At 42.7% G+C, this 22721-nt stretch overlaps 2 protein-coding genes across 6 annotated transcripts in view; both read left to right on the plus strand.

Moving 5' to 3' along the window:
• LARP4B (La ribonucleoprotein 4B) overlaps nt 1–22721 on the plus strand; it is a 113136-nt gene that overhangs the window by 57832 nt on the left and 32583 nt on the right. For 2 of the 4 annotated variants that reach the window (XM_074985031.1, XM_074985032.1), the window contains exons 1-4: nt 8365–10096; nt 13408–13555; nt 13806–13967; nt 22634–22715. In XM_074985031.1, the coding sequence (XP_074841132.1) occupies nt 8417–10096; nt 13408–13555; nt 13806–13967; nt 22634–22715 (2072 nt within the window). In that variant the 5' untranslated portion in view covers nt 8365–8416. The other 2 variants (XM_074985034.1, XM_074985033.1) reach the window with 2 other exon arrangements.
• On the plus strand, nt 6613–8269 carry LOC142008105 (uncharacterized). 2 transcript variants are annotated; one of them, XM_074985036.1, is made up of 2 exons: nt 6613–7561; nt 8187–8269. In XM_074985036.1, exons 1-2 carry the CDS (start codon nt 6626–6628, stop codon nt 8187–8189), a joined length of 939 nt encoding a protein of 312 aa, XP_074841137.1. In that variant the 5' UTR covers nt 6613–6625; the 3' UTR covers nt 8190–8269. The 2 variants fall into 2 exon arrangements, with proteins under 2 accessions (XP_074841137.1, XP_074841136.1); XM_074985035.1 differs by having other exon boundaries at nt 6613–7624; nt 8187–8238.

Genomic DNA, 22721 nt, shown 5'->3' on the forward strand with positions numbered 1-22721 from the left:
TAAATCATTTTGTTAGTCTTTAAAGGGTTACAGAACTGTTTTTTTTGTTTTGGGAAGATACAGACTAACACAGCTATCTCTCTGTGGCTAGATGACACTAGATAGTAATCATTACAAGAGTCCACGAGAAGGGTGGCAAGATTGGAGAGGAAACACTGGAAATATTCAGGGATAGCACATGAGGGAAGGGAGCTTGTGGAATGGTTTTTCATCAGAAGATTCCAGACTTATTTTAGTGCCTGGTGACTCCTGGCCCAGGCCTCCAGTCCAGATTCATTGACAGCTGAGTCCTCCATTTCTAGCATGACTCTTGATGCGTATCAGTGGCTGCAGAGCTGTTCTTGGCGAAGGTCTAGAACGATCAGTTACTGGGTTGGACCAGCAGACCTGGTTAGGCATATCAAATGAATTAGCCTGTGCAGTACGTCCATCTTCTCTCCAAATCCTCCATCTCACTATAGACCAGCTTGGTCTGGACATTGAGTGGCTCTGGCAAAACTGAGTTTTCCAACCCACGTGCACATATCTTTGGGCCTCCAGCTTGTAACCTGATATTTAGTGCGGACTATTCCAAGTAGCAAGTGACAACAGATCTTATCAGGAGAATGCTCTAGGCAAAGGGTAATGGGCAGCTTCTGTAGCCTTACCACAGAGGGTTGTGTGGTTCTAGCCACAGGTTTGTTTCTCGCTTTGAGGGATAAGGCAGCGTAGCCTCATCAGCCACCTTAAAGAAGAAAGTATAACTCGGAACTGCACCAGGAAGGCTGAAATCTCATGAATTGCTGCCTTTGTAACTAGATCTTATTAGGAAAAATCAGTGAAGTACTTTTGTGGACAGTCCTTATGTAATGCTCTTGCACACTGTTTTGCCTGTAAGGTGACTTCCTGACATGGCTTGATATATCTAAATCTAGACATCAACCATGTTAATTTGAGCTCAGCTAGTATGATTTTTGAAAGATTGAGCACTCTGCTCATAAAGGCATCTGTCTTGAGGACTTCTTCTATATGTAAGTTAACAGAAGTCTAAACTAAAGTGGTTTGTTATGTTTTCAAATGTGGTGTAACATGACCCAAGTGAAAAAATTTCATTTTGCTATATTACAAGATAATTTTACTCTATGTAGTGATTAGTTTTAAACTTGTATTTAATTTTTCATGTGTCTAGAGTTGACTGTCTTGAAAAGGCTATCAATAACTTGTGTAATCTTCCAGAGACTATTTACAGTGGGAACTGGAAAAAGTTTTTAAGAAAAGCTGCTATGTAAGTTAATATTGGAGGATGGTTCTGAACTGTGTCTCTAACTTTTGCTAGATTCACTGGGGGGGGGGGGGCAATTGTAAAACAGCTTAACCAAAGAATCATCCTGAATGAGAATTGTTGAACTATAATAAAAATCTAAACACTAGGAAAGCTGGGATATATGTATATATTTGGGCTCCAGTCATGTTTAAGATATCTAGATAATATCATGGTACAAGAGCTGTTGTACATTTGCCAATTGAGATTTCAACCTTGCCTGTGATAGGAAATATGACAGAGAGATAGCCGTGTTAGTCTGTTTTCTGTCAAAACAAAAAAGCAGTCAAGTAGCACCTTAAAGACTAACAGAATGATTTATTAGGTGGTGAGCTTTCGTGGGATAGACCCACTTCTTCAGATCATAGCCATACCAGAAGAGACTCAATATATAAAGCACAGAAGTTCAAAAATTATTACCAAGGTTAACAAATCAGCACTGTAGTCGGTGTAGGAGGTAGATTATGGGGTTTTCACTGTCAGTCGCTTGGGTACAATGCCTTGACTGCTTTTTTGTTTTGGTAGGAAACATGGGGTTTTTTCCCGTAGTGATGAGCTGCAATTGCATAACTTGTAAATAGTACTTGATAACCACATCTCCCTTTATTTATTTATTTATTTTTTTAAATAAATAAATAGTTTTAAAAAAATTGCGACTTAAGCTAGGAAATCAAGCACCACTGAATGTTCACATACAAAGGATTAGAAGACGGTGATGGTTGCAAATAGAGCATGAGCTGTTTGTTACTGTTATTTTGTGGTGGTCCCCCAGTAAGCATCCCAGTGAGGCCTAAGATGTCTTTTTTTTTCAGCGTAGATTAGTGTTTGAAGTGAGAAATTTCTTAATTGGAACTTAAAACAGCAAAATATGAAGACTAAACATGAAAAGAAACTAAATTATTAGCCTGTCAATATTTTTGATGAACCTTATCCTAAGAGAGAATTTAAAAAAGGCAGCAGATGGCAGCAATGGTGCATCAGATATCCCATCTGAAAAAACAATTCAGCCACAGGGATTTGTGCTATTGTTCAGATTGGGTAATTTGGGCCAAGATGGTCTTTATCTTTTCTGTTGCTTTGGGGTTGTAAGGGAAATTTCTTGGGAAATTGGATTAATTTTTCTGACAGTTCAGCAATTTTGAGAGGCTCCATGTTTCTTCTGAAAATTAGCCATGTTATTGCTTTGAGACGTGCATGTCTGTTAGTCTGTTCAGCTGTCTGTGGGATAGAATGTATTTTAGCTTTTAAGACCTGGGACAGTGAGTAGCACTTCCCAAATTCAGTTTTTGTTCTGTGCGCAGAACAGTTTAGTCTGCAACAGACTAATACCACTGGCCCACAAGAAATCGTTTGCAGAAAGCTTCTGTAGTGAAGACTATATTTGAGCAAAATACACACTGTGTACAGAAGAGGAGCATGCAAATATCTGATGAAATCATTTGAAAGAAAATTGTACACACCTTGCAGAAAGTACATGGAAACCGGGGGCTTCAGCCAGCCGGAGAGAACTGATTTTGGCCTGTTAAAGTCCTTTCTGCAGCCACCTCACAACACTGCTCCCCAAGGTAAAAGAAGTCTAGCTGAACAAAGATGTTGCTCAATCCAGACTAGCATTTTCAGCGTTCTTTTCCTACTGTACTTATATAAGTAAAGATCCTTCCTTCCCCTAGAATTATCAATTGACATATGTCCAGCTTCTGTCTATATGCATTAGTTAATGCAAGGGCTGACTCACTTAATCCTTACTCATCTAGGAATACTTTTTTCCCCTATGGCTCACCTGCAAATTCTTGAAATATTTTTAAAAGCAACTGCAAGCTCTATTTTTATACTATAATTCCTTCCGCATCCCCATCCCAAATACTAACACAAGTTCCTGATCAACCTGGAGAGAATTGAGACTAATTGTGATATCCTTTTGTGCCTCTCCCACCTCATGTCTCTTATGGGATGTCTCCAGATAGTATGATTAAATCTGACCCCTACCCCTTTATTGTTTTTTCACTGGTATGGTCTCTTGTTTCATACATTTGGAACCTGTATATTGCAATTTTCTTTTGTAAATTGGTTACTTACAAAGACCATTTTGCAAAAGAATTCATTCCCCTTTTTGGAAATGGGGCTTGTTTTTTACTTCTTTTTGAATGCCTTTTTTTCTTGAAAGCAGTCTATGTCTCCAGGTGTAGGTGGGTCTTTTATGCCTTATCAGCTGTGGCCAGCACCTTACTGGTGAGCCATCTTCTTTTTACAATTCTGAAAATTAAAGCTTGTGTGTTAGTCCCAGTATGGGAGAGCAAGCTCAGCAGTGAGTATCTGATAGAAAACGTTTTACCACAGTAAAAGGATTATAAGTAATTCTCTTCATTGACAGTCTTTCCAAATGGCTAGTCCCCATCTGGCAAACATTAAATTCAGTGAGAGAAAAAAGCAGAATGAATAGTAAGGTAGTAACGCACAGATCCAGTGCAAAACCTGCAAGACTTTTTTTTTTTTGTGTACAACTTTGTATACTAAATACAGGTAGTCCCTGACTTACAAACATGTTAGTTCTGAACACCTGGCTGTAACTTGATTTGGTCATAAGTTGGAAATACCTTTATACAGGGAGCTATCAACTGCCCACTACCAGTAATGTTTATAACATTAATTCACTAGCACTTCCAACGTAACAAAGCACATACAGAACAACAACACACCTTGAATTACACTGTTTGACCCCATTCATATTGCCTCACTATTGCTATTTTCTGTTCTAACTCAGTATCTTCTCTCTCTTTCTTTTGCCACCCTTATCCCTAGCACTATTTCTTTTATTTGCCATAATGGCCACAAGCAAACAGAAAATACTGTAAGGGCAAAATGTATGAGGAAAAGCAAAACACAGAAAATATTGTAAGGGCAAAACGAAACAAACCCGCTGCCCGATCGCAGACACGCAAACGCAATGTGCTACTGAGAACCAAAACCAAGTGGAGGGAAGGGGGGATAACATGTCAGCTGCTGCCATGACTGAGGTCTAGTTCTCATACCATGCTGTTTAAAAAACTAAAAGTACGTGGTTCTCAACTCAGCAATATTATACAGTACAGTAAAATGGGGTTAATGGGAGGTTGGTAATAAGCACAAATGGTGGTAAGTTGATGTGTTCGTAAGTTGGGGACTGCCAGTAGACTGGAAAAATTTAATCTTTTCTACCATTCTCATAAGGGTAGTGAAATATCTCAGGCAATATAGTAAGCTGGGGAAGTGTAAAAAAATTTTATAAAAGAATTTCAGCTGTGTAAGATGGGGAATAGACAAGTTAGAAATAGCTAAGCAATCTGAGAAGAAAGTGATTGTGGATTTGTTTAAACTGAAGCTGAAGGATTGTGTGCTCAATAGTATTTTGGAAACTTCTTTCAGAACTTGAAAACTTTTCCCAAGCAAGTAGACAAGTGTTTGTCATACCTTCAGGAGTATGTTTTGCTTAAACCCTGCCCCACATACTCATGTTGCATTCTCCTTAGCTGCACTAAGTGTGAAATGATACCCAGTCATCTTCCTGAGTCTACAGACATGGGGCCATCACCTATGCTGCTGTTCAGTGCTTGTTAGGCAGCAGCAGAATAAATGTTAAGTGCAGCACTTTAATTGACAAGATTTGACTTTTTTACAATTTTGAAAGTGGCAGTGAAACTTCTTAACTGATCGGTTTCCTGCTGATGCTTCTTGGGAAAGCTCTAAGCAATAGCAGAATAAGCTGTCTGTTTGCAAAGGAAAACAAAGAAGATCCTGGGAGGTGGGTAGGTTGTCATTACTACAAGTGGTGAATCTTAGAATTTGTGAATGAGAGGAACAGGAACTTTCTTCCAGTAGCCAGGGGAATGTTCTGTGCTGAAGTAGAGGCACACTTCTCACATGCTAGCCACAGGCTAGAAAAGGCTAGGGATCCTTAGACAGCCTCAAGAGTACTTTGGTTATAAGGCAAGCCCAGGTGATGCAAGGTTGATGGTTCCGTTGTCTGGCTATAATAAACATAATACACTTAGTAATGGTAAAATAGTCAAACCTTATGGAAGGCATGAATGGGAGAGCGAGCAGATGGAAGAATGCCTGGTTGTGAATGAGAGGTAGAGAATTACGCTTGCAGTAGAAGAGACATAGAATGCGTGAGCAAGAGATTTTTGGCAAAAGTGGCATGGATAAATGGAAGAAGAGAAGTACCATGTAGGTAAAGAGAAAGGAGAGTACAGGAGGGCAAGAGAATTCAAATAAAAAGCCAACATGTTAGAGTGAAATAGAACTGCTCCTTTTACATTGCAGAGGTATGGTGACCCAGATGTTTCTTCTTTGTGATGAGACCTCTGTAAACTTGGTCAGAATTTGAAAGGCCTGAAAAATGCGAGTAAAACTTACACAGATATGACTAGCCATAAGTATTGATATGTTGCATGGCTTTCAATTGAAGAAAGCTAATGCATATAGTAAGACATTTATTGAAATAAAATAAAAATGATGTATGCTATGATGTTGATTTCATTAAAGTGGTTTCCCTTTAAGCCTGCAAGCACATCTGATGTACTTGAGAGCTGTATAGGTGGGTGGGTTGGGGGAAGGGTGGAATAGCAAGCTACCTGAACCATTACTATGTTTACATATACTTTTTGGACAAGTGATGGTTTTATATTGTTGACAAATTCTTTTTAAGAGAAAGTTGCTTGGAACAGACAAATTTGGATAGCTTACAATGACTCCTGAGCACAAGAGTTGTGACCTTAATTCACTTTTCTAAAAAAAGTAACTCCTCAGTGTATGTTTACTCTTATAGAAACACTGTCAGAGCATGGTAATGTGCGTAGTTGCTTAAGTAATAGTTCTTCTCTTACTACTACTGCTACTTCAAATGTGAATCAAATTTATGTGAGCCTCTGCTTTAGTTATTTTGATGGGCATATCTGAAACGTCAAGGAAAACAAAGTTAGGGCATGTTCACACTTGGGTGAAAGAGAAAATATTTTAATGTAGTTGGGTTTAAAGAAACTTCTCGGGAAATGGAACAATTAAATGCTCACTGACCTTGAAATATTAGCAAAGTCTAATGTTTTTGTTAGAAAAACTATTTGGCTTAGACATGGCCGTACATATAATGAAACATTAAAGCATTGCTCTAACTGGGGTTTGGACTTTGAGTGGCAATGCCATATGAGCTCCCTGCACTGTTCAAAAATGTTTTATTTTTAGCACCTGGGTGTTGGCTTGTCTTTTCAGAATCAGTAGCAAGTTAGTTTAGAGGTACCAGAAGCAATTAGCAATGTGAACTCTCTCCTGTAGTACAGCTTCTTAAACATGGGTTGCTGCTTCAGTAAAGAACTAACTACCAGCAAAAACAGTGAAAAAACTGGCTTGTTACAAAAATCTGTGGAAGAGGAGGCACCAGAAACCAGGATAAGTAAAACTTTACCTTCAATTTTAGAAACTGTGGAAAGTAAGGAACTGCACGCAATAGAAAAGACAGCTAATGGGACAGCTGGTTTAGTCAGTATTGAGTGTGTTCATACTGATGACTGTAAGGAGTCAAATATTAAGCGTGGTTTCTGGGATAGAAAAACAAAGTATCCATCATATAAAAGTTTGGAGACTACTAACTGTGACCGAGTTGCTAAGAAGCAGCATGACAGACCTTTTAACTTCTTTCTTTCATTTAGCCATATGCTAAAGGGCTTTAACACATACAAAAATTTTGAAGAGAATAAAGTAAAAAACTTGGACATTGGTGAAGTAGTAATTGAAAATACCAAAAGGAATACTGTGTGTGTGACTAATACAGAAATCACTCAGTGTAATAGTAATCATGGAAACAAATCGATTATAGCCAGAGAGCCATGTTGCTCATTGGACTGTGTTTCTCCTTCATGGGAACCAGTGGCTTTAGATCAAGATTTACAGGAAGAGACTTTGTTAAATGTGAGTTACCTGGAATACTACCCACTTGATTGTGACCATTCACAAACACAGAATGAAACTGTAGAGTGTGTTCAAGACAACAGTCATGAAAGCCATAGAAAGATTTCAGATACATCACACAGACAAACAGCAGTTCCAGCCTTGGCATATATGGATATAGACCATAAACGATATAGAAGAGATAAGGAATTTTATAGTATTTGTATTGTAGATGCTGAAGATCTAAAAATGGATGAAGAGATGCCAGCTACCAATCATGGACTGATTGCAGCAGACGTAGATCATTCAGCTGTTACAGTTGAAGGAATTTGCCATGTGGTATGCCCTGTAGACACTGGGAAAAAATTTCAAGTCCTGCACTCAGCACCAGTGGAAGCAGAGGTTAATATACAGAAAGCACTATCAGTAGGCGAAGGGGAGCATAGGTCAAAACTGCAAAAAAAAGAAATGACTGGAAATCCATACTACAGTACTCCTTTATCTTACAGGGACTTACTGGATAGCAGCTGTCAGACGTATACACTAAATATGGAGTCTATAGCAACAGATGGTTTAAGAACACTAGTATATGATGAAGAGCTTCCTGAAAATAGAAATCAAGGAACAGATACAGTAGGTGGTAGTGTCAGTTTGAATGAGTCAGTTAATAGAAACAATGAGTCTGTAAAATTTGTGAATGCTCTCCAAGAAGGATATTGTCCATATTCAGTAAGTGTGAAACATGTTGACAGCTCCGCTTCTGACATCTTACTGGCTTTCAGTGCTAAAGAATATAATTCAGAGAAGACAGAGAGAAATAACACAGAGACAATACCGTTTTGTTTAAGTGAACATTTAGTGAACAGAGGGGAGGCGGCAAATACTAAACAAAACTTAGATGATATTACAGGTAACTTAAGTTTTCACTTAGACTCTCACAAAATATACAATGATTCCTTTTCAGTGACTCAAGATCTGGAAGACCTTAACCAAGAGGATTCCCCACTAAAGCCAAAAAGCAAACCAATTTGTAATGAGCAAACAAACAAATTTCAGCCAATCTACTGTGAATTTAAAAAAGAGACCCCTTTTACTACTTGTGAACATGAAATTAAAATGGAACAATTCCTGAAAGGTAAAGAGAAGTACACAGACAAAACTTTGTGTATCTTAGAAAATCCGCTAGTTGCAAACATGACTAAAGTGCCCTCGAAGTTAGAGCATGTTTTAGATGATCAAGTTGATATGAAAGGCAACTCTGAAACAAAGATAATGCCAAATGTTTTAAGTCCTAATGCCATGGAAGATGGCGATCATGTGACCATCAGTGGGGAAACTCCCTCACGTGAAACAGATAACGTTCCTCTGGAAAAGGGTTGTCTGAAGAGGACTTCATTAAGGGTAAAAAATCATACTTCAGCATCTTGCAAACCGCAGAACACAAGTACACATAAAATAATTAAAAAGGAAAATAGTCAAGAACGCCAGCTTTCCCTACAGCTGCCAAAACATAAAATGTGTGACTATTCCAGTTCATTTAACAAAAGCAGTATGTCTTCTGAATATTTGCAGGTTTATTCAAATGTGAATAAAATGGACTTAAATTGTAAACAAGATGATAAATGTTCATTCCCTGTAATGGAAAATCAATTGAGTACTGGGACTGACCCTGTCAGCTTAGCAAATGGTGGTGTAGAAATGGTAAAACAGCCAAAACTAGGAAAGTGCCAACAGGTGATTAGTAATGAAAGAGAAAATAGTGAGCCAAATTCTGATAATATTTTTCATCATGAGAGAAATATATTAAGTCAAGACTTAATTCACAATCGGGATGTTCTTTGTGTTATGCATGATGGACCTACAACTTTGGAAGACTGTACATACGATGGCATAAAAATGGAGAACTGTTTCAGAAATCACGAAAGAGCTAGTAATTTTACATTTGGCTCATCTAGCTGTCCATCTCCATCAAGCCAAAGATTATATTCAGATGGTCTTCAGAAACAAGTGGGAAAGTGTGGTGTGATAGGTAGCTGTGAAGATACTGAATTTAAAACAGTTTTGGGTAAAAGGTCTACCAAATCTTCAGCTGAGGAACTTTCAGAAACGGTTGAAAAACGCATTTCAGACCTACAGGAACCAGAATTTCAAAGGGGTGAAGAAAATCCATGTCAAAATCAATTAAAGGAAGAAAGCCATGTTTCCAATGCATCAACTGACAATGTAGAAGCACGAACAAATGAGACTATAAAGTGGTCGGAAGCAAAAAACGCTGTATCCAAAAACAGCAGTTACATTCTAGATGCTGAAGTGAAAACTTCAAACGTCCTTTCCACTACAAATCATGAACAAACTGAAGCTTGTGATCTGAATACACCTGATAAAAAATGTTGTGGTGTTTGTATTGACCCAGGGCAGATAGATAGATATGCTGCTACACCTTCCTATCAATTGCCAAATGTCTCAGTTGGTGCCAGAGAACTTCAGCAAGGCAATGAGAGATGTGTTCTAGATCTGATGGAAGATATTTTGGCTGAATCAGAAAATACATGTGAACTAGATGCACAAAATACCCAAGATGAAATGGGTTCTCCATTTTTAACTCTGCAGACGGATAACACTGATTTAGTAAGTCAGATATTTTCTGACACCATTTTTAGTGGTAATAGTGAATATCTGATGGGCTGTTCATGGAATACCACTACATCTAGCACAGATATGCAGAATGACAGACGACCCATAACTAATGAGACTCTACACAATCAATGTCAGGATTTGACAGTTGCTTCATTTGCCATAGAAAAAGATTCTTATCAGTTGCTAGTAGCAAAAAGTGATGGTATTTGGGGATGGCAAAATGGAGATGAAGAATTTGTAAGTATTTTTATAAGCATGATTTGATTTGCAATATATTAAACTGTAAAATACTGCTCTTGAAATTGGTAGTTGGAGTAAACTAAAGTCCAGTTTAAAGGTTGACTAAATAGCGTGCATTTCATGTATTCTTTTCTTTTTGAAAAGCGTGGTGATCAGTTTTGGCTCAATAAAATGAAGTTACATCACATTGTTACAGTCCAAAAGTGTTACCAGCCATTGTCAAATCTATAGAATGCTGTATTTTGCTGTTCAGACATTTCATACTTGCCAAAGTACTGCGTATTTCCAAAATTGAAAATTTGCAGAATAAATGAGATCTTGTAACCAGCATTCATCACAAGTAAGGATAACAATCTGAAGATAGGCAGGCAGTAGCCCCTTCATGCTGGTGGTGGTGGTGGTGGTAGTAGTAGTAGTAGGCATCCTTCAGTCTGCATAGACTATGGATTGCCATAGTGGTATCTAGGGACTATATTTATAATCGCAAAATAAAATGTCGTTACTTGATTCTGCATCAACAAGTATGCTGAAAACTACTGAGAGATTGTGTCTCTTATGGGAAGTTTTTTAATTTAAGTCAGCCTTTTCCAGAGTAGCTTAGATCAATTTTGCAAGGGATTAATTTATTTCAGTGGGCATGCCTTATGTCACATCAAAAATTATTAGATGTTGGAACCAAGTAACCCCTGTGCCTGCTTCACACCAAGTACTCCTCAGGATCATTCAGTGGTTAGGGCACTACGTTAGGACTTGAGAAATTAGCTAAGTTTCTGCCTCTGCCACAGACTTCCTATATGAAAGTAGGGAGATCATTAGACCCATGCTAGAAAGGGTAGTTGAGTAGAGCAATACCTCTATTCATGTTTTGGCTTTTTTTTAAGCCTGTGATTTAGTATCTTTACCTTAATTTCCTAGCTACAAAATGCAAAAATAGCACTTCTCTTCCAGAGGTATTGAGGATAAATGGACATTTTGGGTACAAGACTGATGTAACCACACACACATACAATACAAGCATGTGCTATGCATCGGTCTTGCTAATTTATTCCACCCTCTCCAGCTCAGTTGCTTGTAGAATGAATCCTTCCCACCTTTCCACAGCTCACTTCAGTACATCAGTTCTCCACGCCCTTCTCTTCATCACTTTTTCCCAAAAGAGGCAAACCCACCCCTAAAATTAATTTCCTAACAAATCTGTTTGTTATGATGATGAGTTACTGGAGCCAGTGGCAGTAGAAACACACCAACCTGGGTTAGTCTCAAGTGCTCCTTGATGGCAGAAGCCTCTCCTTTCTTTGCTGCTCCATTTCTGCAGGTTTTGAGAAGTCTGTTTTATCTCTTCACTCATTTGGGGGAGAGCTTTGTGATGCTGCTGAAATCTTTAGCCCTTCCCTGGAAAGGGATTAAGAGTTTGGATGTTCTGCTCAACTTTGAGGAGGACACCATGGAAGTGAGGGTGTCGGGTAAGGATGAAGAGGCAGCATGGGAGCTAACAAGGAATGTCCTTATTAGTTACAGAGAAAAAGCCATGCTAGTCTATCTACTATCAAAACAAAAAAAAACAAAACAGTAAACTAGCACTTTAAAGACTAACAAAATAATTTATTAGGTGAGCTTTCATGGGACTGACCCACTTCTTCAGACCCAGTCGTACCAGAACAGACTCAATATTTAAGGCATCGAGAACCAAAAATAGTAATCAAGGTTGACAAATCAGAAAAAAATTATCAAGGTGAGCAAATCAGAGAGTAGAGGGGAGGGGGGAGTGTCCTAAGTTAGAGGAAATCAGTGGTTTAATGTCTTCACATCTGTTTACCCTTTTGTGTATGCTAACACAATGCTGCAACATTTGGGTTGCAGTCAGTTCAGAATAATATAAATGGTTCACTGAATACCATCTGTAATGCCTTCTTAAACTAAAATTTGACACTGTTAAACTAAATTTTGTGAACCTAAGTCTAGTAGTTGATGTCAAATAGCAGTAAATCAATTGCCTGTAATATTGGGGGGGGAAAAGTGGGTATTCTCCAGAATATTGAAAACATGTAACAACTTAATGCCTGAAGGATAAGAGATTTAAATTGGAAAATACTTTGTTTACCCTCTGCAAGGTACTGATATTAGTTGTCTGTGTGATCACTTAGAAGTAAAGTGCCATATTAGTTGCTTCTTGGAAAAACTGGAAAATATGTAACATAGCGTTCCTCACTTAGCAGCATTTCAAAGTGCACTACCCTCTGCAAACAATATCACCCTTTTAAGCTACTGTTAACCTGCTGGTTGTAAAGATGAATTAATTGCTAGTGTACTTAGAGACAGTTTAGTACTAGCATCGTTGCCATTTTTGTCCATTCTGTAATGCTGTTGGAAACAGTGTTCTATCCTGTTTATAGTGTAAACTGTTCACAGTGCTGGTGAAGAAAGGAAACATACAGCAGCATCGATTCATTTTGTTTTTGTGTAGGTGATGATGCTAAAGGAATATATGGAATTACAGTATTCTGCAAACAACCTCTTTGCATTGTTGGCCAACTCTATAACCAAGTTTTGTCATACAGTAAATACTTGATATAGCAGACCCAATTTTACCATTTTAACAAGCCCCCCACCCAAAGAAAGTAGAGCACTGTACTCTATAGTACTGTAAATGGAAACTCACCAGAGATACTGTCGCTCTCTCTCCCATGCCCCTCATACAGCTGGGACCGCCACAAGGTCCCTGGCCACTCTTGGGATCTGTGGCAGTGATCCCATTTGCTGGGTGGGGGAGGAGATGCAACAGCTCAGAGTTGGAGGAGCCCCCCTGCATTCTGCTAGAGCTGGGAGGAGCTGGGAAGGTCAGTGAGTAAACCCTCAGAAATAGTAGAAATTCAGTTTTAACTGACACCACCTCACCCCCATTAGTCGGTTATATTGTGGTTTATTGTACATACTTCATATGGTTCTATATATTTCCCCTTGGTTCTCTTTCACAGGAGGAGGCAGGGAAGAAATCTGCTATTGAAGTAGAGGCAATACCTTGAGTGTTTGTTAGTGAGCAGTGTTAAAGCTGCTGTATTAAGGAATTCGTGACAGATGCATGAAAGCTACAAACATTAGCTGTTGCGGCCTGCAGAAGTGTTAAATTCTACACAGTGACATTAGTCCTGCACCAGCAGTTCTATTATTGTTCTCTTTTTCTTCAGTGCTGTTGTGTGAAGAAACTTGGGATGCCCTGTAGCATTATATGTCACGTTTCTTTTATGTTGCATATACAAATGTGGCTCATCTAGCTATAAAATACATAAAATCCAAAATTTCTTTTGTAGGAATCAACCAAGGTTTCTGAGTTAAATCCTAATGCAAAGGTATGGGGGAATCATATGTTGCATTTGGAAGCTAGTGGTGCCAATGATGGTAGCGTGAACAAAACGTGGGAAGAAATACCTGATCATCCTCCCGATTCCTGCAAAGAAGGTATGAATAATAGTTTTAAAAGCTTTCATTCTGCCTGCGGTAAACCCAGTCCTGAACTTCCTAATAACTTCACAAATTGTCTAAGACTATAAACATGAATGATTAAGAAAACAAAGGTGTTCTGGAAGAAATCAGAGAACTCAATATTTTACTGAGATTTATTCATATAATTCAGTCACTGCAAGTGAAAGGTGAGGGGTTTTTGCATGAAAAATCCACTTAAGGTGTTGTCTTGTAATCCTTGTGGCAGGACTGGATGCCAATGGTGATGGTGACAAAAAGCAGCAAAATGCAGTGTTAACAGAACTGCAAGAGCCATCGCTAACAGTTCCAGTGTTGGACCAAAGAGATATGAACACTTTGGCTCTCGATAATTCAGACTATGAATCGATGCATGAAACTACCCAAACAGGTAAAATAATCTTAAGGCTTCGATAGAAATTAATTTCCAAGTTGATTCCTGTTGTAACTGAATGAATAAAGAACATATCTATAAAAGAACCTTGGAGTTACAAACACCTCAGCGGGGAAGTTGTTCATAACTGAACAAAACATTATGGTTCTTTCAGGCATTTACAACTGAATATGAACTTAATACGGCTTTGAAACTTTAAAAGCTGAACTGTTCTGCATATAGCCATCTTAATTGAAATGGAACAAGGACATGGTTTCCTTTGTATCTTTTTAAAACTTTCCTATTATTTATTTAGCAGTTTACATTTTGACACAGGACTGTACTCTTTAGCTTTTTTTTCTTTGCTGCTTGTTTTACATACGTCTGGTTCCAAATGAGGGGTGTGTTTGATCGGTCAGTTTAACTCTAGTGTTCGTAAATCTGAGGTTCCCACCATACTGTACACATACATTGCATGACATAATCACTCTTGCCTAAAATCTAGCAGATTCTGTTGAACACAGTAAACTTAATATGCTAATATAAACATAGTTCTTATACAATACTGCATTTTGTAGGTATTGAATATCTATAGAAAATGCAGGTAGGTGAGCTAGTAAGTGTCTCCCTGTTGCTGCACAGAAGTAAAACGACTTCACTACCATAACAATTAACCACTTGGAAAGTGTAGAGAAATGAGTTAAGGTGAAAATGATGATGTACTAACAGGGTACATCTACACTTCCTGGAAGATCTTTTGAGATTCAGTTTTGGCACACTTAGCGGAGCCATGGTAAATCAAACTACTGTGGTACTACCATCTGTCCAGTGGTACTCATAGTTACAAGGAGTAATGGAAGTCAACGGGAAAGTATCTCCCATGGACCTCCCACTGTGGGAATGGAAGCAAGAATCAATGTTAGTGTGGAAACCATCTTGTATAAGAAGCTATTTCACATCCCTTACTTCTGCACGTACACAAGAGCCTGTACTTTTTTTGACCTATTTGGGACTGGCAGGGAGGATGAGCTCTATGGAATGCGTTAATGGGCTGTTTGGAGTTAAGACTCCAGCTCCCTGGTACCTGTTTCTCTTTGCTGGTAACAGTTTCTCTTTGAGAAGTGATTTACAATACTCTAATTGCCTCTGACATTGGGCTTGTTTGTTTAAGGGTATAAAATACTAGTTAGCTGCCTCAAGCAGCCTTGCTGGACCTGGTTGTGCTAGTGTCCAGTTTAGCTCATCTGTTGCCTTATTGAATTCAATAAAGCTGAATGTTAGCTGCCTAAACACAGGGAGGTCTTTTGCTTCAACATGAGATACATTGAATCCAGATAAGCAATGTTCATAGTTGGAATCTATTTTTATCTGCTAGTGTAGACCTGACCTATGTTTGGTCTTTGTACAGACTTGACCTCACTGGGATTTTTCACTCTAGAGTGTTTGTAGTATATAGTCTTCAACTGTACGTGAGCCCAAGGATATTAATTAGAAATGGAATTTGACCATCTCCAGGCAGACTTTGACCTTCCTGGTCTGAGACATAAACGTAACATTTTAGAACATGGGGCAAAGTACATTGGCTGATCAGTTGGGGCTATAATTTGTAAATTAATTACATTTACAAAAATGGTACTGTAAAACTGTTTACAGTAAGAAGCTGCATCTCTGAAGGAAAGATGCAGTGTGTTTGAATTTATCACAAATCGGTGAGAGCATTAGTGAAAATAGATCACTTCTCAAACTTAGTTGGACTACGGCTCCTTATGACAAAAAAAAAAAATTAGACCTATGGAGGAGGCACCGAAGCCTGAAGTCATCTGAGCCCCACCACCTTGGCAAAGGGACAAAGTCTTGCCCAGGAGTAAAGCTCTTGGGCTTTGTACCTGTAACCTGAGTACTTCTGCTGTCCCCACTGAAGCCCTCTGGTTTTGGATTCAGTCCTATGTGGTGAGACTTGCACGTCTCCCGTGGGCTGCTGGGCTCAGGTTGCAGGTCCCTTGCCCAGGGTTCAACCCCTTGGGCTTCAATTTTGTTGCAAACAGACACACATGGAACAGGGGGAGATGAGAACATGCTTTGGTTTTGGCCATGGACCCATAGCAACACCATTAAAATGGGGCCGTTAACCCTCTTTGGAGTGCCAACCCACAGTTTTAGAACTGCTCAGACATAGCTACACTGCTGTATGTGTAAGGAGTTATTCAACTTTGAATTTACTTGAGTTTCTTTTCAGACATATAAGTGTACTAGAGGGGAAAGCAAAGCTAAATCCAACTGAAGTATTTTCATACCTTACTGTATATTTCCATTCTTCTTCGAGTGGTCCCTGTGGGTGCTCCACAATAGGTGTTGGGCTCGCCCGGCGCTGCAGATCAGAATTCTTCTAGCAGTTGCTATTGGATCGCGTATGCACGATGCGCGCCGCTCCCTTGCGCACCCCCAGCCATGTGCGCGATCCGGTCCCCGCCAGTTCCTTCTCAACCGCCATCGGCTGCAGACGGAATCCGCTCCGGCTAAAGCCAGAGACAGATAAGAGAGTTGTCTTTTTACGTGTAGTTCATTTGCTTTGTCACTATTTTAAAAAAAAAAAAAAAAAAAAAAAAAAAAGAGAATATTAGACAGCAGAGGGAAGAGGAACGAAGGGGAGAGGGGCGGGCAAGAAGGCTGTTAAGCCGTCCGCTGCCCTGAAGGCCATGAATGTTATTTTGGGTTAGAAAGCACTGATTAGTGGCTAAGTACCCTATTAACAGTAAAGACTCACCGCGATGGCTTCTTCGGGGTTTAAGAAGTGTGAGTCATGCCGCGAGGCTATGCCGGCCTCTGATGGGCATCGTGAATGCATTCGCTGCCTGGGAGAGGTGCATGTTACCCAGAAGTGTTCCCACTGCGCTAAGCGTACAGCCAGGGCCAGGAAAGACAGAGAAATGAAGCTCAAAATGATCTTGTTTGATAAGGCTCTCCAGCCTGAACCGCCGGAGAAGCCTCACGCAGAAGGGCCCTCTGGGTCGCATAAAAGGAAGGCAGCCTCTTTGACCCCCTCTGTGCAGAAGAGGAGGAAACTCTCTCCCTGGCTCGATCCTTGCTGGCGGGCCCAGCGGGCAGGACGAGCGGAACGCAGAGCCCCCAGCTGCGAGCTCATGAAAGCGGCAGCGCAGCAGCGCACGTGCCAGAGGCCGAGCCTCAGATTTACACAACAGGTGGCACGGAAGGCGCCGCGAGCGCCAGCGCGACAAGCGCAGGAATCGGCGGCACTGACGCATGCGGCACCGGCTTCTGTGGTGCCGACGGCGCAGGGGCACCCGGCACGGAGCCTGTCGGCGCCAGAGGAAGCTACCCACGCAGCACCGCTGCTGACGGTGCTGAGCGCGGCACCAACAACGGGGCCGAGATCCCCAGCACAGGAGGGGGTGGCGCCCACCCCACGGGGAGGGGCAAGGCAAAAGCAAAAACTCAGCACCTTAATCCATCTCCAGGCAGGGCCACGCTGCCCTTATCACCCAGTCCCCTCCCCCCGAGATACAGCCCGGCGGTGCGGCATGTGTAACTCCACCGGCTTATCTCAGGCCTTCCTCTCTGTTCCTCCAACCAATTTCGCCATGGCTCAGGCCACCTTCACGATTTTTGGGCATGGATCCCCTTGAGTACTATCACAAACCGGCTTCGCCACTATCTATGTTGTCGCAGAGGTCCCGCTCTCCCAGACATCATGGGTACACTCCCTGATCGTGGTCCAGGTCTCCATCACCGGGCCCTTGCCCATGCTGCTATGGTCGTCCTCATCATGCTGAACACAGACACCGCAGGTCTAGATCCAGGGGCAGGTCGTCTCCTATTACTCGTCAATACTTTCGTGTACACTCTCTCACTCTGGGACGGGAACACAGTTGTCCCAGGGGGAATTAGGTCCAGAATCCCGAGACTTCCCTTCACAGTCCTCCAGGGAGCAAGTATATCACCGAACTCGGGAGCCAGAGGATTTGGGGGAGGTTTACCCCAGTGGTTCCTCCTCATCCTCCCCAGATGAGGCCATGGCCCCCGGGATGTCTCCCCTCTGGAGGACCTTAAACAATTCCAGGAGCTGTTCAAAAGAGTAGCTTTCACGCAGGACATTCAGATAGCAGAGGTGCAGGAGAAGCACCATAAACTCCTGAAAAAATTGAGACCCCCGGCTTCATCTAAAAGCGCTATCCCGCTGGACAAAGCCATTATGGAGTCAGCCACTAACATATGGCAGACTCCGGCCTCTATTCCGCCTACGAACAAGAGAGCAGATAAAAAGTACTTCGTCCCACCCAAGGGCATGGAGTTCCTCTTTAGTCACCCGCAACCCAATTCTGTGGTGGATGAATCGTCCCAGCAGAGATCGAAGACGTCTCAGTACAAATCGGAGGGGTCGGATAAAGATGCTAAGAAGCTAGAGCTGTTTGGCAGGAAGGTCTATTCCTCCTCTACCCTATTATTGAGAGTGGCAAATTACGTGGCACATCTATCAAACCATAACTTTGACAATTACTCTAGACTCACTCCCCTCATGGATTCACTCCTGGAGGACAAGAAGCCAGTGTTAAAGGCGATTGTCCAAGAGGGCTATGTGGCGTCGCGGACGGGAGTCCAGTTTGCCCTGGACGTGGCGGACACAGCGGCATGTTCAACAGCCACAGCAGTGGTAATGCGTAGGGAATCCTGGCTCCAGACATCTGGTATCCCCAGAGACCTACAGGTGAAGATCGTGGATCTTCCCTTTGATAAGCAAAAGCTGTTTGCGGACTCAACTGACTCGGTCCTCCACTCCAGCAAAGACTCGAGGGCCACACTTAAGATCTTGGGTATTTATACTCCACCATACAAGAAGGAGAAATTTTATCCTCAGCAAAGACGCTATGCTTACCAACCACAGCGTGCTCAATATCAGCGAGGCTACAACCAAGGGCGCCATCAACAGCAGCAGCAGTACAGGGCTCCAAGGCAACATTCTCAACAAAGCCGTACACCCTCGGGGCAGGCCCAGAGACAGCAAGTTTGATGGGTATGTTGGGGGCTGCATTATCAGTACCATCGCTCAATGCCATTCTCATCTCATGTTCCATCATCGCCTCAAACCGTTCCACTCCCAATGGCAAAAGATCACCACAGACAAATGGGTGCTAGAAATTATAGCCACGGGTTACATGATCCCTTTCCAGTCACTTCCACCAACGAAGCCTCCTGCCCGGCCTCATCTCAGGGACGCTGCCCACGAGGCAAGGCTGAAGCAGGAGGTAGATCACCTCATGTTCATAGGGGCGGTGGAAAGAGTGCCAGAACAATTCCAAGGGAAAGGTTTTTATTCACACTACTTCCTAACAGAGAAGAAAACAGGAGGCTGCAGGCCGATTTTGGATCTACAGGGCCTCAACCATTACTTGCGCAAGCAACGCTTTCGGATGATCACAGTTGCCTCCATACTTACGGCACTGGACGATGGAGACTGGTTTGCAGCCCTCGACTTAAAAGATGCTTGCTTTCATATAACAATCCACCCAGCACACAGATGCTTCCTCCGCTTCACAGTCGGCGGGGAACATTTCCAGTACAGGGTTCTTCCATTTGGCCTATCCTCGGCATCCAGAGTCTTTACCAAAACCCTGGCAGTGGTATCAGCCTACCTGCACAGACAGGGGGCGTTTATTTTCCCATATCTGGACGACTGTCTGCTGAAAGGGGCCTCAAAGGCAGAGGTCCTACGCATGATATGCGTCACTGCGAACACGTTTACTTCGCTGGGCCTAGTTATCAACCTCGCAAAGTCAAAGACCAAACCCATGCAAGATATAGAGTTCATAGGGGCACGCATAAACTCTATCGCAGGAAGAGTATACTTGCCCGACGCCCGCGTCCACGCCATCAACTCCCTGGTGCAAGTCATGACGTACAGCCCCACGGTGCTGGTCCTAACGTGTCTGCAAGTGTTGGGGCACATGGCGGGAGCGACGTCTGTGGTACAGAATGCCAGGTTACACATGCGAAGCCTGCAGCATTGGCTGGCGAGTGTTTACAAACCAGCATCCCACACTGTCCACAGGGTAGTGTCGCCCACAATGGAGGTGCGCAGATCCTTAGCATGGTGGGAAAATCCCGAGAATCTGCTAGTGGGGGTGCCTTTGCACCAACCACAAACTTCTATTTTTCTTACTACCGACGCCTCCCACATAGGATGGGGAGCGCACATTGGCAGCAAGGTGACGCAAGGGCTATGGTCCCCTGTGGAACAGACACTGCACATAAACATACTGGAGCTCAGAGCAGTGTTCAACGTGTGCAGACATTTTCGAGAATACCTGCATGGCAAAGTAGTCGGGATCAATACCGACAGTACTTCCACTATGTTCTACATCAATCGACAAGGAGGGGCACGATCCCATGCGTGATGTGCGGAAGCAGTCTGATTGTGGAACTGGTGCATCGCCAACAACATAACGTTGAAAGCCTCGTACTTGCTGGGCGCCCACAACGTGAAGGCAGATCAGCTGAGCAGGCACTTCGCACTCACGCACGAATGGCAGATCCGCTCCGACCTGCTACGGCGCATATTTCGTACATGGGGGTTTCCCCAAGTCAATTTGTTTGCCACCCAGTACAACAAGAAGTGTCCCCAGTACTGCTCCAGAGCAGGAATAGGGCGGGGGGTCCCTGGGGGACGCATTCATGATTTCATGGAAGGGCCCTCTACTCTACGCGTTTCCCCCCACAATGCTTATCCACAAGGTTCTGCAGAAAGCCAGAAGGGAGAGCTCCCATGATACTCATAGTCCCAACTTGGGACCGGTAACAATGGTTTCCTTTGCTTCTACGCATGTCGGATCATCCACCACTCCCCTCTACCGGAGTGGCGCCGGACTTACTCACGCAGGCTCAGGGGTCCATAGTGCACCCGCACCCTCAGGGACTGTGCCTACAAGCATGGTTAATCCATGGCTCAGCGCCTTAGAGAGCACGTGTACGGAGGGAGTACAACAAGTCTTGGAGTGTAGCCAAAGGACCTCCACTAGGAGGACTTATAAACAGAAATGGACTCGATTTACAGCCTGGTGTTCCACCAAGCAGTTAGCTCCCCTTGATGTTCCTATAACCGTAATACTAGAATACTTATTGGACCGCAAACGAGACGGGCTTTCTCTCTCCTCGCTAAAGGTCCACCTCGCTGCTATATCAGCTTTTCGGCATACAGAGGAAGGGCCCACTGTATTCGCCCACCCTATCGTTGCAAGGTTCTTGAAGGGGCTGGTAAACCTGTACCCCCCTCGAAAACCGCTTCCGCTGTCGTGGAGTTTGGACATGGTGCTCAGCACGCTATTGGGACCACCCTTCGAACCATTAGCCATGGTACTCCTCCGACTTATTACGATGAAAACAACCTTCCTCCTTGCGATTACATCAGCCCGCAGGGTGAGCGAGCTTGCAGCAGTGATGGCAACACCGCCCTGCACAATGTTCTCAAAGGAGGCAGTTACCTTACGGTTACACCCAGCCTTCGTTCCAAAAGTTTCCTTGGAGTTCCATCTTAACGAACTAATAGTTTTACCCTCATTTTACCCGAAGCCTCACAGCTCCAGCAAGGAGGCGCGCCTACATCTCCTAGACATGAGAAGGGCATTGGCCTTTTACATAGACAGAACTAAGTCCTTCTGGAAAATGGACAGGCTTCTGGTGTCTCTCACTCCCAGGTCAAAAGGGGAAGGCCTCTCTTCACAAAGAATTTCAAAGCACATTGTGTCCTGTACAAAAATGTGCTACGAGCTTCGAAAGACCCCTTTGCTGGCCCCGCCTGGGGCTCACTCCACCAGGGCGGTGGCGGCGTTAAGACATCTGTAGAGCGACGACCTGATCATCCTACGACACCTTGGCCAAGCATTATGCCCTGCATCGGGTATTCGAGGAGGATACCTGTCTGTTGACCAGCAGCCCTCTCGGGGGCAAGCTGCACACGAATCGATTACCCATCTCCTCCTTACTTGGGTTACTGCTGGGTAGTCACCTATTGTGGAGCACCCACGGGGACCACTCGAAGAAGAAAGAGAAGTTACTCACCTGTAGTAACGATGGTTCTTCGAGGTGTGTCCCCGTGGGTGCTCCACCATCCGCCCATCCTCCCCGCTTCGGATCTCTGATGTTTTTCAGGAGCATCCGAGGCGGTTGGTCAAGGAACTGGCAGGGATCGGATTGTACACATGGCTGGGGGCGTGCAAGGGAGCGGTGCGCGTCGGCGCATGCACAATCCAATAGAAGCTGCTAGAAGAATTCCAATCTGCGGCGCCGGGCAAGCCCGACACCTGTTGTGGAGCACCCATGGGGACACATCTCAAAGAACCATCATTACTACAGGTGAGTAACTTCTCTTTTCTTTTCTAAAGCTCTTCTAGCTGCTTGTGGGTTCAAGGAGAGACTTTTAGAAATGACATACTGAAGTGTTGCCTTATTAAGCCTTTATATTCCTTGTGTAGGTATTATTTATTCCTTGCTATTCGGACTTTTGTCATTTAAGTATCTGGCATTAAAGTCTTATTAATGTTGGAAGTTTAGGGTAGAGCTGTCCCTGTGCGTATGACATTTCAAAGTTATTGTGAGTATTTTCTGGCAAAACTTTTTAGTTTCAGACTTCACTGTTTGATATAATCATGCAACCATACGTCTTCCATACTTAGGAGGAAATGATCAGTTGCAGCCAGAAGGTCAGGAAGACCTCCGAGAAGTGCTTAAAAAAACACTGGAGTTCTGCTTATCTAGGTAAGG

Source organism: Carettochelys insculpta, chromosome 2, assembly GCF_033958435.1.
Source record: "Carettochelys insculpta isolate YL-2023 chromosome 2, ASM3395843v1, whole genome shotgun sequence".
Classification (NCBI taxonomy): domain Eukaryota; kingdom Metazoa; phylum Chordata; order Testudines; family Carettochelyidae; genus Carettochelys; species Carettochelys insculpta.

Excerpts from the sequence above, each read along its gene's own strand:
- LOC142008105 (XM_074985035.1), top strand. The coding sequence starts at position 6,626 with ATGGGTTGCTGCTTCAGTAAAGAACTAACTACCAGCAAAAACAGTGAA.